Source organism: Triturus cristatus, chromosome 4_1 (genome assembly GCF_964204655.1).
Source record: "Triturus cristatus chromosome 4_1, aTriCri1.1, whole genome shotgun sequence".
Lineage (NCBI taxonomy): Eukaryota > Metazoa > Chordata > Amphibia > Caudata > Salamandridae > Triturus > Triturus cristatus.
The window spans coordinates 351,535,389-351,551,750 of NC_140585.1; the positions used below are offsets into that span (position 1 = coordinate 351,535,389).

The 16,362-nt window shown below is 42.3% G+C and overlaps 1 protein-coding gene across 3 annotated transcripts in view; it reads right to left on the minus strand.

The window, feature by feature from the left end:
• Positions 1–16,362, minus strand: part of OVCH1 (ovochymase 1) — a 1,142,331-nt gene that overhangs the window by 14,742 nt on the left and 1,111,227 nt on the right. For all 3 annotated transcript variants that reach the window (XM_085652349.1, XM_085652348.1, XM_085652347.1), the window contains exon 33: positions 10,489–10,619. In XM_085652349.1, coding sequence (XP_085508475.1) covers positions 10,489–10,619 — 131 coding nt within the window. The remainder of the gene's footprint in view (positions 1–10,488; positions 10,620–16,362) is intronic.

A 16,362-nucleotide genomic window follows, 5' to 3' on the forward strand; every position in this document is an offset into this window, starting at 1 on the left:
TGCCCCTAGTTAGGGCGGTTTTTATTTTAATGCCACGGGATAATTTATTCTCAACTATCTCTTGGGTGTGACACACAGCATTTCCCTTGGACTTATTTCTGTGTGTGACCGAATCTTTAATATCCCTACGCTGCACAAGCATTCCATATTTTCACAGAGCCACACCCCCATGCAAAGGTAGAAAGACCATTTTATGTTGCACAGGCTTCATATAGTAATGGTATTTGAGAAGGAGCCTCACAAATTTCTGAAGCACTTTCCACTCTACCAGGTGCTAAATATGGATGTGAAAACCCGTTTTGATGCAGAGAGCACAATGATCCCAGACAGGTACAGCAAGAATATGATGTAATGAATATGGTGGTGGCATTTCAAAAGTCTCTGGGAAAAAAGCTAAAGACCAAATGTCTAGGAGGCATGGACCCCTCCCTTGGATGACATCTATCCACCACTGTCCCAACCCTCCTGCACAGCATTTTGGGGCAATCCAAAATGGAGGCTTCAAGTGGTCTGTGGAAAAAGCTCCCCCAAGAGCCTAAACTCCATCTCTTGATACAGCTGCCTGATCCCTTCCCACCAAAATAGCAAAGGCAAACCCTTCCTATGTTGGCTCTAGAGGTTTGACCCTTCTCCTCTGTTTTAGAAAGCCTGGTCTCTCCCAGCCCAGAAGCAATGTGACAAATTAACAGATGCAGATTTCCTCCCCACCTCCTCCTTTCTCAGGAAATGAGTCGAGGACCGTTACTTGCACTATTGTATGGGGAGGCCTTTTTAGTTCTTCTGGAGGCGAGCACAGTAAATAACTTCACCAAGTAGGTCAGATAAAGGCTTGGAATGCGATTATGAGCTGACCCAGGTAAATCAGAAATTGCCATAGGGTGTATATGTGGTATGTTGGGTATTGGAAATTCATACTCTGGTGCATATTTTACCAGAGATCGGTACCCTTCTGGACCCTGTAGGCTTACGTTAAGTGAAACTGCTTTAGTGCAGATTTCCCCTATAATGTATATACAGTATGAGCACTACAGAACTAAACTATAAATACACCCTCACATTAAATGGCCAAACCCTAAATCAGCACGAATCTGTATAATGTACCTTCTGCGAAAGGCTACCTGTGCACAGATACCAGGCTGAGCATTACTATAGTCTCACACATGTTCATGTGTAATGAGCCCATAGCCTCTTACACTAGCTACAAAGCAGTGACCTGGTCTTAAAAGGTAGACACTGGCATTCAACATACTCAGTTCATTAATCACGAATTTACTAAGAGTACAACTCAGGTAGTGACTCGCTCACAGTAAAAGTCCAAAAACCTGGAAGTCAAAAGCAGAAAATCCAGGGGGACTAAGTAAGAGAAATCCATTTGCTACATTTATACAAGTATTATTTACAAAGTCAACATTTTGGTGCCCAGTGCAACATTCTCAAGTTTACTAATCTGTTAACTGCAGAATGACACTTTTCTTTGCCTCAAATGTCTATGCATGGATTTTTCAGGCATAATTCCAGGTAAACAATCACTTTTCTGTAGTGAATGCTAAGTCACTGTAGGCTGCAGTCCACCTTCACCCCATGATGGTGCCCTGCGCTAAGTGCATGCCGTGCGGTTAGTTTAGTCTAAGCCTAGTTGCATTGAAATGTTTTGCAAACGAATTACTAAACTATAGTTTAGCTATAATGGTTCCACATCTGTACCTCTAATACATGAATGCCAACATGAAAAGTAATGCACCAATGTGGCCTTAATGCTCAAGGTAGGATTTCATTATACATAGAAAAATCCCACAAAACAATGCTGAACATGCATTAATGAGTACAGTTCAATGTACAGTATGAGTGTATATTAACACTTGCACAAACATTAACACATACTTAAAGGCCAGTGGACCGTGTAGTATTGCATTCACAGAGGAGAGTAATACCTCAACACATAGCCTGACTGCTAGTCATGTAGTACCTCTGTAGTAAGAAGAGAAACACTTTGTGTAAGACTACTAACTGTACCACACCTTTCTTTTTACATAATGCAGTTAAACAAAAGCACAGATCACATGTGTTATAAAGCACTTTATAAAATAATAGTAGTAGCATGGTGTGAGTCATTAGTGTATGGCAACTAAAATGTCAACTGCTAAGAAACACAGGAGCACCCTGTATGTAGCTGCTATTAATTAGCCAACGGCCGAGGACTATACCTGTTATTAAAGACCCTGGACCCAAGTTATAGACCAGAGTCGCAGGCGAGGACCTATATTGAGGAAGAGGGCCTTTAACAACCGGTATAGTCCAAGGCAGAAGTGTTATAAGGCTATTAGAACATTCCACCCACTAAGGCCAGAATGTTTTAAATTAAAAAGGGATAAACATGAAGACACACATTGGAATGTTGGAGCTCCGGGCTTATAGCAGCCATTAAGGCCCAGAGCTACTCCATTGTCTTTCATGGAGCTCTCAAGACTTTAATAGTCGAATAGTTGTTTTTGTTGTTACTCCCATTTGCAATCTTTTGATTGCATAGCTCCTGTGGACTTCACTTTCTTGTGTTAGCCCCTCTCTAGAGCATAGGCCAAATACGTGATCAGCATCTTAGTTCTGCTTCTTTTTGCAGCACACTTTTTTTTTTATAAGCATTTGGTATTACTCCATCGGTGCAATGCGCTTTCCTACGTTTAACATAGGCATACAGCTTCTTACTTATGTTGCGGTCACCCACTCTGCTATCTTTAGCTATGCTTTAGTTACTTACACCCACAACTGTACTGCTCTAAAATACTCCACTCTACACCACTTCATGCCACTCTAGTACTGTACACCACTCCACAGCTCTCTTCTATAGGTCACTCTTGGCCACTCTACGTGACTTTGCCACTCCAATCTATGGCATGCTACTCTAAGGCACTTTGTGCCTCTCCACTCAATTCCAGTTTACTCCATTCCACTCTACACTACTACATTTCACTCTGGGCCTCGCACTCTACTTTATGCCGCTACACTTTACAGAATACTACTCCCTCACTCTATGGCACTTCACACCCTCTACTTAACATCACTCCACACAATGCCACTCTAAGGCACTCGATGCCGCTCCACTCTAAGTCTCTCCACGCCACCCTACTGTACACCACTCTATTGAACACCACTCCAACTGTACTTACAGATGAATGCAAACTCGGTTTAGAAGAACTTACTGTAAGTGTGTAACCCTGCAACACAAGCTCTCTAGTGGGGGTACCTGGCACTTTTATAGGCCCTTTTTCCAGGTGACTTGTGAAGAAGAGTTCTGTTTGCTAATGTAAGGCATGTTCACCTCTGTGTACCACTGCCACCTTTCTGATGACAAGAGAAACACTGTCTGACTTGTACGGTTCTGTGTATCCTCTCATTGTTAACCAGTCGTACTGTTCCTCTTATTTTTCTGGGCGCTCACTTTTACATTTCCTGTTTTATTTTATTTGCAAGTGTGCTTTTGTGAAATCAGTAAAATATCACAATTTACTTCTGTACCCCAGCCAAGATTGTAGACTTTGTTGCACTTGTTCAAGAGGAGTGCCTAATTACTCAGTGGCTTGGTCTCCCAATGGAGCTTTCAAGTTCGCTTTTTGACAGGGTAAAAAACAAATGCCCTTCAAGCCAGGATGCTGGGCAGATATGTGGAATGAAGCCTTCAGCACCCACTCCTGACAGTTTAGTGTCCAGTGGCCAGGAATTCTGCATGGTGTGCTCAATAAGTTTACCGCTGAGCATGTCATATCTCATTAAGAACCTTCAGGTTTGCTGTTTCCTCTCAACTATGTGCTTAGCCACTCAAGCATGGTAGCATTTGGAGCTAGAGGGTCATAAATAGTTCCTGCTCTCGATGTTAGAACCAGGCATTCCCCTACAGCTAAAGTGGGGAAAATTTAACCAGCAAAAATATATTTGGCATGTTACTATATGTCCACTTTGTGGTCCGAATTAGCATCCGATACATAACCTATAAGGTTTACAGATTTACTAGCTTAGTATTTGAAATGAGACTTGCTGTAATACTGAAAAACACTATAGATCAATCAACCAGTCGATTTGTAGGGCGTTGCACGTCACCTGTGAGGGTATTCAGTTGCTGGGAGGGTGCAGTTGATTAGCCAAACAGCCAGCCCTTCAGGGACTTTCGGAAATCTAGAAGACATGGGGTGGTCCGTGGATGAAAGGGTAGCCCGTTCCAGGTCTTCGTGGATGGGTAGGAGAAGGAGTGACCGCCGCATCTGCTATGGCAGATGAGGGGGTGAGGGTTAGAGAAAGGGATGCAGAGCAGAGATGTCTGGTGGGATGTTGGAAGTTCAAGCAGTGGTTCAAGTAGGCGGGTCCACAGTTGTGTACAGCCTTCTATGCATTGGTCAGGAGATTGAACTGCCATCTTTTCTGTACAGGGAGTCAGAGGAGGTCTGATGTAGGGAGCGGTGTGGGTTTGCTCAGGGAGATCCAGGATGAGTCTGGCTACAGCATTCTGTGTGGTATGTATTTGTCAGAGAAGGTGAGCTGCGATCTCTGCCTGGAAATCGCTGCCATTGTCCAGTCGGCTGGAGATGAGGGCCTGGGTGATTATGCATCTTTGGCAACGCCCTTTGAATATCTACTGAAGCATGCAGAGGATAAAGAAGCAGGAGGAGGAGTTGGAGTTGACCTGTGTTATCATGGTTCGCTTGTTGTCCAGAATAATTCCAGGTTCCTAGCATGGTCAGTGGGGGGTAGAAGTAGGTCAGAGTTCTACGGCCCACCAGGATGTGTCTCATGGGAGGATTTCATGTCCGAAAATCAGTACCTATGTCTTGTCAGTGTTGAACTTCAGGTAGTTGTCCTTCATCCAGTTGGGGACAGCAGCCATGCAGTTGTGGAAGTTGGTCTTGGTGGTGTCTTCTGAGAGGGAGAGTATTAGTTGTGTGTTGTCAGCATCGGATAGGATGTTGAGTCCATGGATTTTCGGGATGCTGGCCAGAGACGTCATGTGTTGAAGAGGTTGGGACTGAGTGAGGATCCTTGGGGTAGTTCACATATAATTTCTAGGGTTCGGAGGTGAAGGGAGAAAGGTGAACCTTTTGCATTTTTTACAGTGAGGAAAGAGGCGATCCATCTGAGAGTGGCTCCTTGGATGTCGATTTTTTTAACACAAAAGGAGCAGGTAAATCTTTGTCAATAATTACTAAAATGGCAGTACAGGTTAAGGATTATAGTTATCAGATAGTGTATATTCCAGGTGTTAAAAATGTAATGGTGGATTGCCTTTTGAGTTTACTTTTAAAAGTTGGACTCCAGAAGTGTGAAACATCTTGGAAGAACGAGGATATTGTAGTCAATAAATTGTCAACTGTAGTCCAGAAACCCATTACTGAGCAGGGATTGGATAGAAGGTGTGCAGCAGGATGAAACACTAAGTGATGACTTGTGTTGGGAGTGGATGGCCAACCTGCAAAATGTCAGATGCTTTGATGAATGTCTATATACATATTGGGCTAGAGCTTTCAGTAGTGAAGTGATTTTTGTACAGGTCCGATGTTTTGGTTGTTCCTGAGAAGTGTGAGTCCAAAGTGGGGTCTTTGGCGCATGAAGGTCATATAGGGATTAGGTTCATGAAAAGCAGAGTGAGGGACATGTTTTGGTGGCCAGGAATGGCTAGAGAGGTTGAATATTTTGTCAGGGAGTGTGTTTATTGTGTGGCCAGTGATGAGTCACAAGTGACAATTCCCAGCGGTGTGAGTACTGTTCCGTACCTGAAAAACCATGGTCCAAGTTGGCCATAGATATAATTGGTCCTTTGGGCGTAGTTAACACCAAAGTCAGGTATGCCATTGTGGTAATTGATTATCCTTCAAGATGGCCAGAGGTGGTGTTTGTGAACAACACTACTTAACACTACTTGATTTGCTGTGAAGTATGTTAGAGAAGTTTTATTTTTATTTAAAAATTTTTATTAAGTTTTCAAACTAAAGGAACAAAAGGAACATTTCGACATGTCATATGGTACAGTAGCAGTAAAAGAAAAAAGAATTTAGAAGTTCAGCTGGTTTTGATCAACAAAGTAACATTACTGCTTTTATATATTTATCGACCTAGTCAGCGAATAAATCCCTCACCCCTCCCTGCGTCAAATAACTATAGAATGGCCCAGACTCACTAGTGTGCTAACTTAGCCTCAGGAACGGCAGACAAATCATGCTCCGGCACATGGTTCCAGGTGCTCATCCTACAAATTTACATATTACAGTTCCGTAGGGATCATGTAGGGTCATGTTGGTTATTGAGTCCATAACGACACTTTGGAGTGACAGAATCTCAATGCAACGATGGTTCAGCAGAAATAAACAACTCCAACATAGCGTCCCACTCCGAAGCATTTGAATTATTTCGCAAGCCTGTTTTCCTTCCTCCTGATTTCCATACTTTCAGCCCTCCCTCAGTGAACAACCTCATTACGCCACTAAAAAGCAGTCAAGGGCAGTGCAGACTTCCAATGCATCCTAATTGATCTTTTCACCAGAATTATCATCAAGTTGGCAAACATAGCCTGCACCACCCAAGTATGCAGTATTCAATTGTATCCCCTCCTTCAATAGGCACTGCCTCACTAAGGATGTTGAGTACCTTTGTCCAAAAAGAGGTTAGTCGGGGGCATGCCCATGTCATGTGAACTCAGCCAGCTGTGTGTAGCATCTGGGGCATATATCTGCAGTGCCCGGGACCATCTTGCTCAACCCATGTGGAGTCAAGTACACTCTGTAAGAACATGTATTGAATTAGTTTAAACTTGAGGTTACGGGATATCTTTGTAGGGTGTTCTAGTATTCGCTCCAATTCTTTACATATCCAATATCTTCAGACTATTTGTCTTTGAGCTCCTGAATGGGATTGCCGCGTGAGTACGGATACCGCTGTACAATCACCTAGTTAAGTGTCCCACATTTCCCATGGGATATATCATGTGTACTAAATCATGTGTCTGGGGCTCAGTACCATCTGGTGACCAGGTATTTTTAACATCTGCTGATGCTAGCGTGGAGGATATATAGTGAATTTGGAACCCCTTGATCCCTGACAAACGTTTCATGGTCCATTAGAGTGTTATCTACAAACATCCCAATCATGGTAACTCCCTCTTCTGACCATTTGGTCAGACATCTGGTTGTAACTATTCTTGACGGTGTAAGGATCCTTCACAGTGCGATGTTAGGAGCATAGGGAGGCAGACTATGTATATTGGATAGCTTTCTTCCAGTAGGAGACAGCCACTTTCAGTAGTGGCCGTGCTGTCTGCAATGGATTTCCCTTTGGCAACAGCAGGGTGTGGCGTGTGCCCCTCTCCCATGTTTTCTGTGACATCCCTATTTCCTGCAAGTGTCGTCCTACTATCCAATATGATGGCCACTGGAGTTGGCTCGCATAGCAATTTGCCTTGAAGTCTGGGACACCCAGTCCCTTCTGATCCGTGCCCAGCTGAAGTTTCACCAGTCCTACGCCCCCCCACCCCATATTAATTCCAATAGGGGCGTTTTGAGTGATTTAAAAATGTGCGACGGGAGTAATATTGGTAAATTAGTAAAAACGTAAAGCAATCTAGGGAGCATAACCATTTTTGAAATAGTCACTCTCCCTGCCACTGAAAGTGCCAGTGATGTCCAGAAAGCTATTTGGCTTTTAGCACCTTGATGGCATGGCCCAAGATACCCTCCAATAGATCGTCTCTCCCTGTATATTTGTATACCTGGGAATTTAAAGGTGATGGGCGCAATGGGGATTGTCCACAGGCCAAAGTGAATGGGTTCTAATCGTTCGGTGTCCTTAACATTATAAACTTATGATTTTGATTCATTTATGGCTAATCCTGAGAGTGCTTGAAATTGCTGAAAAACCATGGGTAGGGGCTCATTGGTACCTTGTAGATTATGAAGATATAGTATTATATCATGTGCATAGGCGGAGAAAATATGCTTGGTGGCCCCGGTTTTAATACCGGTCTATCGCAACCACACGTATCTTGATGGCTAATGGTTCAAGCTGAAATCATCTCTGATAATGGGCCACAAATTGTCTCATTAGAGTTTGAAGAATTCCTTTGAAGGTTTGGCATTAAGCACACCAGGACATCATAATATCATCCCAAAAGCAATTGTCTAGTGGAACGTTGTAATAGGGTGATAAAGAAGAACATTCAATTGTCTTTGGAAAATGGATTGGACTGGATGTCGAAGGTGAGGAATTTGCTATGGGTTTCACCTTGCATCTTGATGAAAGGAAGAGTTCCATGGTCAAAGCTGAACCGTGTTTGGATGCAGAGGAAATGCCTATTTAAAGAAACCTTGGACAGTGTGAGTGAGGAGGAAGGCTGCTCAGACTAGGTAAGTGTGGAGTGCATCTAGAGAGTTGATGGTGGAAGAAGGTGACATGTTTGGGATCAGAACGGTTAGTTCTGGTAAAGGTGGTAGTCACTTTTTTTAGCCCCAAAAGGGCAGTTAGAGTGGGAATACATACTGTGGCCTTATACTATGTTAGGTGTTGGAACAAGGAGAAAGTATCTGTGGTACACGATGCATGGGCAGCTCCTCCGTAATGGCGGAGGAGCATTGCCCCACAGCCCGTTCCAGCAGACAATAAATCAAATAATAACGCCTGGATTGGGTGTGGAGCCTGTGCCCTGAGGACCCATCCCCTTCCGGCCGTCGGCCACCGAGAAGAACAGTGATGCAGGAGTCAGCGGGAGTGTAGCGGGTGGCAGGTAAGTCTTTTTTTTAAATTATTATTCTTAGATTTTATTTCTCCCACCCCCCCCTCCCCAACCAGCCACCTTCTCGCCCGTGGCCGCCCTACCACTTAAGATAATAGTCGGCCACCGCTGACAGGATGTTCCTGTTATGAGTGAATCACAGGCAGCTGTTATGAGAAAGTCAGCTAGCGAACGTACTGTGCCTGTTAAGTTACGGGATTACAAGTTATGAATTTTTAGTACACACATGAAAATGTATAATTTACTGATTTTGCAACCTTGAATTTATTTGCGTGAAGAATGTTTTTTTATTGTTGAATTGTAACCTTTATTGGTTTGCTATATTGTGCACATGCTATGTACATTTCTCATATGTGCGGTTGTGAAAGGGGAATATATGTTGGGTTCTGCGTTGGAATACCAGAGCATCATAATGTGTTTGGAATGTAGTGGTATGAAATACAGGCAGTTGGCCGTAACCTCTTTTCCTTGCTTGTCATGTACAAAGGAGCACAATAAGGAAGTAAAACCTACCCGGCTTCGGTGCTTCCTTTCAGATATCCAACCAGGAGACTCAACCTCAACACCCAGACTGGAGACTGAAACGCTGGGACTGGACAGCCCGGATACTGTCAAACTGAGCAGGAGATGATTGATTGACCAAGAGACTGAATGAACCACCAGCAAAGATACTGATCAACTGGCAGGCTGACAAACTGTTCAGTTGCCAGGGTAACTAGGAGACAGATTTCCACCTTGGGCAGTCAGGAGAAATACTGACCAACAGGACAGCCAAGAGACCAGTTTGCTAGCCAGGAGACAGATTTATCAACTGACAATCAGATAGATTGGCCAAATTGGGGGTTTGGCTGTCCAGAATACTAGAAAAAAAAGCACTGGCCAACCACGAAATGGACCAAATGAGTGTCAAAGACTAAATAATGAAACAGAGCCAAAACTGTCTAAACATGAGGCCAAACAGTAGGGAGAATGATCGATCAGCTAGGAGAACAGCTGGCTGGCTCAGAGACAAAAAAATCATCTGGGAAGCAGACCAGCCAAACAGCTACTTAGCTGATCAGAAAACTGAACATGTGGTGGTCCGACAACCTAACCTACCAGGAAGCAGAGCTTGGCTGTGGTGACAGAAAACCTACATGAATGAAGATTGATAGATGGGATCAGACAGACTGGAGGGGGAGAGATAAGCAGGGTGAATGTCAGCAGTAATATTCAAAATGGTGAAGGAGGAGGAAGAAATGGGCGCCTATACTGAACAATGACAATAAAAGGACATGAATGAGAAATTATGATGAAAAAGAGGAAAGGCAAAAATAAAAAGGGGAGGGTGAAATTAATAGAGAGGGAATGTCAAATGGATGATTAAGAGAGGAAGCCAATGAAAAAAAGCTTAGTGGTGCAAGACTAGACAAGAAAGACCAGGTGTAGGTCCTGCTCTGAACAAATGAACATTTAAATAAATATTCATCAAAGGCAGGAAGATCAAATTAAAGACATTACACAATAGTAATCCCAAATTCCAGAAAATAAAAGCATGGAGAAATTTCTTGTATTATCGTAAATGTAAGCCAGCTGTACCGCTCATCCTGCAGCACATAGCTCATTCCTTTGATATGCAAATGCCCCACTATTTAAAAGACTCTACCAATAAAAAAAATTGATCACCTATGCCATGAATACGTTGCTGCTATTAAAAACTACTATAAAAAGAAAAGAATAGTTACCATGCACGATGATCCTGGTTTTCGAGAGCATATGTTGATAGGATTAACATCCACATCCCAATATAATATGCACTCTTCATTAGAAATCAGTGATACGGATGCTTGCATCAAAACTGGTGAAAGTTTATTTTCTGGTATACAAAAGGATGGAGAGTAATGAAAAATTGGCAACAAAGCTGTGGACTTTAAATACATTGTAATATAATTTCTATCAACAACTTTAAGGCACCCATACAACACAACAGTAAACACAAGTCTAAGTACAGAGAATACTAAACTAAATAACATCAATACAATAAAACATGTGTAACTAAAGCAATCAAACAGCCTCTCCAACTTGCAAGAGGGCCTTGGCAAAGTCAGATTCAAAGTTCTTAACCCCTCTGGCGCTCATGACGGAATGGTTCCGTCATGAGTACTGGTGGGCGTGTGCTGACCATGGAACCATTCCGTCATAGCACCCGCCCCTGGGGAAAGCGGTGGCACTCAATCATGGGCCAACCATCTAACTTTACCAAACGGGGATGACAGCGGAAGAGTTTTCGCTGCCACCCCGGACCTACGCTCAGCAATCCCAGGTCGTCAGCATGCATGGCACGCGCCAACATCATGAAGAGCCGCCGGATGAGGTGGAAGCCATTTGCTTCCAGAAACTCCAAAGGAATAGGTAGGGTTTTCCTGCTCGGGGAGGGGGGATTCCACTCGCACAAAGGCATCGGAGGAGAGGAAAGAGTTTTTCCTTTCCCCTGATGTCTCTTTGCAGGGCATTCCTGCTGCACGATCACGACTGGGGTCGCGATCGTGCAGCAGGAATTCCCGCATTAGCACTAGGGATTTTTTAGGAAATGGAAGTGACCCCTTGGACAAGGGTCGCTTCCGAAGGGGGGTATTTTGTGTCAGCCATTTTCTGCCCCCCTGTGGACAGATCGGGCTGATTTTGAGATCCATCTACCCCTGGGGGGTTTAGGGGGAGAACACACCACTAGCACCAGGGAATTTAAATCTTTGTGCATGGGGGTTATCCCTTGGGTAAGGATTGTCCCCCAATTTTCTTCTTACTTGTGGCATTTCCTCCACCCCACCCCCCGGAGATCATCAGGTGCTGGTGAGTCTAGCGGCCTCTGGCAAGTGAGTGGTATCTTGCACAGTGTTTGTTGTTGTCGACTTGTTTGTGAAGTCTCCTTTCTTAGTAAGGATTATGGCTAGCCTCAGGATGACTGCTCAGCAGGTTGTTGGTATGCTTTTCAAATCTTCCTCTGACCAGGATTATGAGACTGACTCTGCATCTGAAGCAGAGGAGGGAGTGGAAGATTCTGGCAGTGAATTTTCTGTCCAAGAGGAATCATCAGATTATGAAGCCACTCTCAGTGCAGATGAAGTTCCTGTTTTAGAGAAGAACATTGATGTGCCGATAGTGCAGCAAGAGGCATCTGGATTGCAGTCTGGGGCTGCAAGGTTTCCCATTGGAAAAGCTGACCTCTGGGTTGCCCCAGACATGGTGCAGCTGGTGTCGCCTGTCTTTACTGGTGTCGCAGGGTGTAGAGCGGATACTGAAACCTTTTGCCAATACATTTTTTTCAATTGTTTATGGATGATGCATTTTTGAAGGAGATTGTTGAGCAGACTAATTTATATGCTGAACAGTGTTTGAGAGACAACAGTGGCAGACTTAGGCCAGACTCTAGAGCTACCCAGTGGACTCCCACAAATCTGGATGAGATGAATAAGTTCTTGGGTTTAATGTTTTTGATGGACTTGATAAGGAAGCCAGCAAGGTCTTCATATTGGTCTACTGGTCCCTTGATGGCAACGGCATTATTTCCAGAAATCATGAGTCCTGATCGGTATTTGCTTCTGCTTCGAATTCTGCATTTTGTCGATAATGGTTTAGCATAGCCAAGAGATCACCCTAATTATGACCATTTTAAGAGCTGGCCTGTCCTTGATCACTTTGTAAATCAATTTTCTGAGATCTATGCTCCATGGAAAGAAACATCTATGGATGAGTCTTCGGTCTTTTTCAAAATTTTTAGACAGTACATTCCTATCAAGAGGGCATGCTATGGAATGAAGATGGTTATGTTGTGTGAGAGTAGGACTGATATGTCTCTAATTTCTGGGTGTACACCGGTAGGGATTCCATGATTGACCCCATGGTGGTCTGTTCATTTTCAGGACTCTTTATCAAAGGTCACCATTTATATTTATATAACTTCTACACTGGTGAGCAGTTTCAGAGAATTGGTCAAAATGGTCACTTGCTTGTGGCACAATTCACCATAAGAACTGGTTTGTCAAAAGCTTGAGCGGGGAAAGTGCGTTGCGTAGTGTTGTACTTCTAGCTGTGAAGTGTGCAGAGAAGAAATATGTATACATGCGGACTACCATCCATGATAAAAGTACTCAACGCGGTGGAAAGGAGATTTATGGCCAGAGGCTATAATAACAGTGATTAAGAAGGCACGTAATACTGTCAATAAGATTAACAGAACACATTTACTTACAGGCCATGCCAAGATTAAGAAACAGACACACAAGAAAAGCTTTATTAGATTTATCACACCATACTCAACCGCCAGTACTGACTTATTCAGAATACTGAATAAACATTGGCATCTATTAATGGATGATAAGAAAATTATGGAAGCAGTGGGACACAAACCAAACATCACATTTGCAAGAGGAAATACTCTTAGACAATCATTGTGCCCTAGTTTCATTCCAACAATGACTAACAAAACCTGGCTACCAAAAAAACCTATAGGTTTTTTCAAATGTGGGACTTGTAACGTCTGTCCTTTTGCATTAAATAAAACCAGAACATTCAAATACCACTCGGGAAGAACTTATACAGTCAATGACTTTATAAATTGTAACACGAAGTTTGTAATTTACTGTATTGTATGCATACGTGGGCAAATTTACATAGGAAGTACCATCAGACCTCTTAAGGAGCGGATACAGGAGCATATTAGGGCAATAAGAAACAATAATGCCCAATATCCTCTAGCCTGCCACTTTAATACCATGCCTAAACATACAGAGCTGATTAAAATAGATTTTCATGGCCTGGAAGTAGCACTTCCGAACATAAGAGGTGGCAACAGAGTGACTAAATTACGACAGATGGAATGTAAATGGATCGTTTCCCTGAGAGCTGTGAAACACGGAATTAATATTGACAAAGATGTTTGAATTTTTATACTGCAACAATGTTCATTGTGTTATTTACATCTGTTCTAGTTACCATGAACTTTAATAGTTGAATATACAATGTCTAATACTTTGTGATATGCTGTTACTGATAAATGTTTCTTTACCTATTTTCAATGCGCCTAACATCAAGCCTATAACCAGAGGGGCTCCATGATCTCCTTTCTTATTCATCACTCTCCAGTACCTACCCTTCTCTATCGCCCTAATGTTTCAACACTTATTATATAAAAGGGTAGCCCGTTAATGGAATCACCACGGTGCAGGCCTACAATTATTGAGGGACACTTGTATTAACAATTCGGGACCACATTCTCATGATATTTGACACAATACATATCGAGTCCAACAACTTGCAATTGATTAGGACGATCTCAGCAATACACGTATACGCACTTGATGTATATATATCTAAAGTACTTCACAGACTTCAAGACCTTCATGCAGATTTGTATTATCCTCAACAGAATCATAATAGTTCATTTGCTTGTTAAAAATACGTATTTGATGGCACCCTCGGGACATCATTGGGCCCACATGAAACGTAGTGATACTATAATAGTATCGAATTGGTTTACCATGATAAGATTGCTGCCATTTTTCTAAAGTCTTTACTAGTCATGGGTGGTTCAGTCCACTTTCTATTTTTACTATTTTTTTTACTTTGCGCCTTATACATATTGGCGGGAACTGTTTAGTGCTAAGACGCTCAACGACCGGACGAGAGGATCGGATACATGGAAATGTGGTTAGTGTTTAGTTTTTAGATTCGGATACATTGGTAATGGAAACGTGATTTATGTGTAGACGTTCGATTTTAAAATAGTTAGTGTGTTTTTGACTATGATTCGTCAACAACCACATCGATGTTCTTATTGTTCAAGCCTACATGGATTCGGCTTTTTGTTGGTGCTATTCTGACTTATTGGTTAAGGCTAAAAATCCTCTAGTAATCTGTGTTACTTTTGACTTGCGCATTTGACTGTCAATAATTACGTTGGGGTCGCCTTCACACCTATTATGTATGGTCCGTTAAAAATGACTGCTTTGTTCGTTGACTTTTTATAATCTAAATGGTAACGATTGAGGGAGATTAATGAAGACTGTTTTTTATACATATATGTTCACTTTACACATTGGGCAACCCAATAGTTTTTTTTTCTCACTTTACTTTAACAGAGAGGACGGATTCTGGTCCTAATACTAATCTTCTTTAAGGATTTTAACAAACTAGAAGCTGCTGAATACATGTCATTGGCGTATGGGCATACAATTACCTGATGGAAATACTTATATTAGGTATGAGTTTTAACCTACTAATATACAAGGACGACGTCGATAAAATTAAGTCACTTATAAACTATCTCATGAGTCTGGTTGCTCCTATTACATGCTCACCATGATAGTCTGAATATGGATATATTTATATAAATATATTTTTTACTTGCAGAATCTACGAAATATGATCTACACAGTCGGGAAACACATGTAGTGAAGTTTATAATTTGAATTATTCTAGGTGAGACAGCGGCCCTTATGTGAGCTAAACTATCCCTTACACCGTGGGGTTCTATTCATCGGCTACATCATTTCCTAAACACTTTCAAAAAAATCTTGCTTGTATTATTACTGTCTGACTACAACTCATGCTCCAATCTGGTGATATACTTTTTCACCATTTACTTCTCATTTTGTTATTTTACTCCACCGGGCATGGGACTATTCTTGGTGGTGGTATTCCTTAGACATATATTTTTCAGTCTTGTCCCTAACACGGGTTCTCTAGCACAATCGCTCCTTTCTTCCCTCTTTATATATGGTTTGGGGTAGACTATGATGCTCTTCAGCACATTTACTTTTGAAGTTAAGCAGACCTTATGTTTTGTTTTCTTCTGTATATGTATGCAGCCTTGAAAAAGCCCTGTGGGCGAAACGCGCGTCGGCTGCAGTCTGAAATTGGACACATATTTGGCTAATAAAAACATCTAATACAACATTCGTATCAAGATTGGATAATGATTTACTTCTCTACATGAACTTTTCAACTTATGGACAATACTCAAAGAAATGAACAATTTGGAGTATTATTAGACTATGGTGGCGTGCTGCGTTGCCTGTCTATTATGATAAAAGTACTTCTTCACCTATGACCGTTTGGGATCAGTTTGCTTTAGTGCGCAAATCTGTGTGCATTGTAGAATATAATAGGCACATGGCTGGTGTTGATAGAGTAGATCAGAGGTTTGAACCTTACACTGCTGTTTGTAAGGCTTACATCAGGTATAAGAAGTTGGCTATCCATCTTTTTCACTTAGCAACTTTTAATGCTTTTATTGTGTTCAAGAATTGTTCTCCTGAGACACGGATGCCTTTTGTTAAGTTCCAGGAGTCTGTGATAGGAAGCCTTTTTGTAGTGGAACAGGCAAGTGTTCCTAGAGTTGGAATGGTGGAGGATGTGGCTAGATTGAAAGATAGCCACTTTGCTTATCACATTCCTCCCATGCCCAAAAAAGACTTCCCCAGTAGGAGATGTAGAGTCTGTTGGCAAAGAGTCATAGGGAAGGAGACTTGTAAATACTGCCTGAGTGTCCTCAACCTGCGCTGTGTGCGCCTGCTTGTTTCAGAATGTACAACATGCAAAAGAGCTTTTGGGAGCATCCA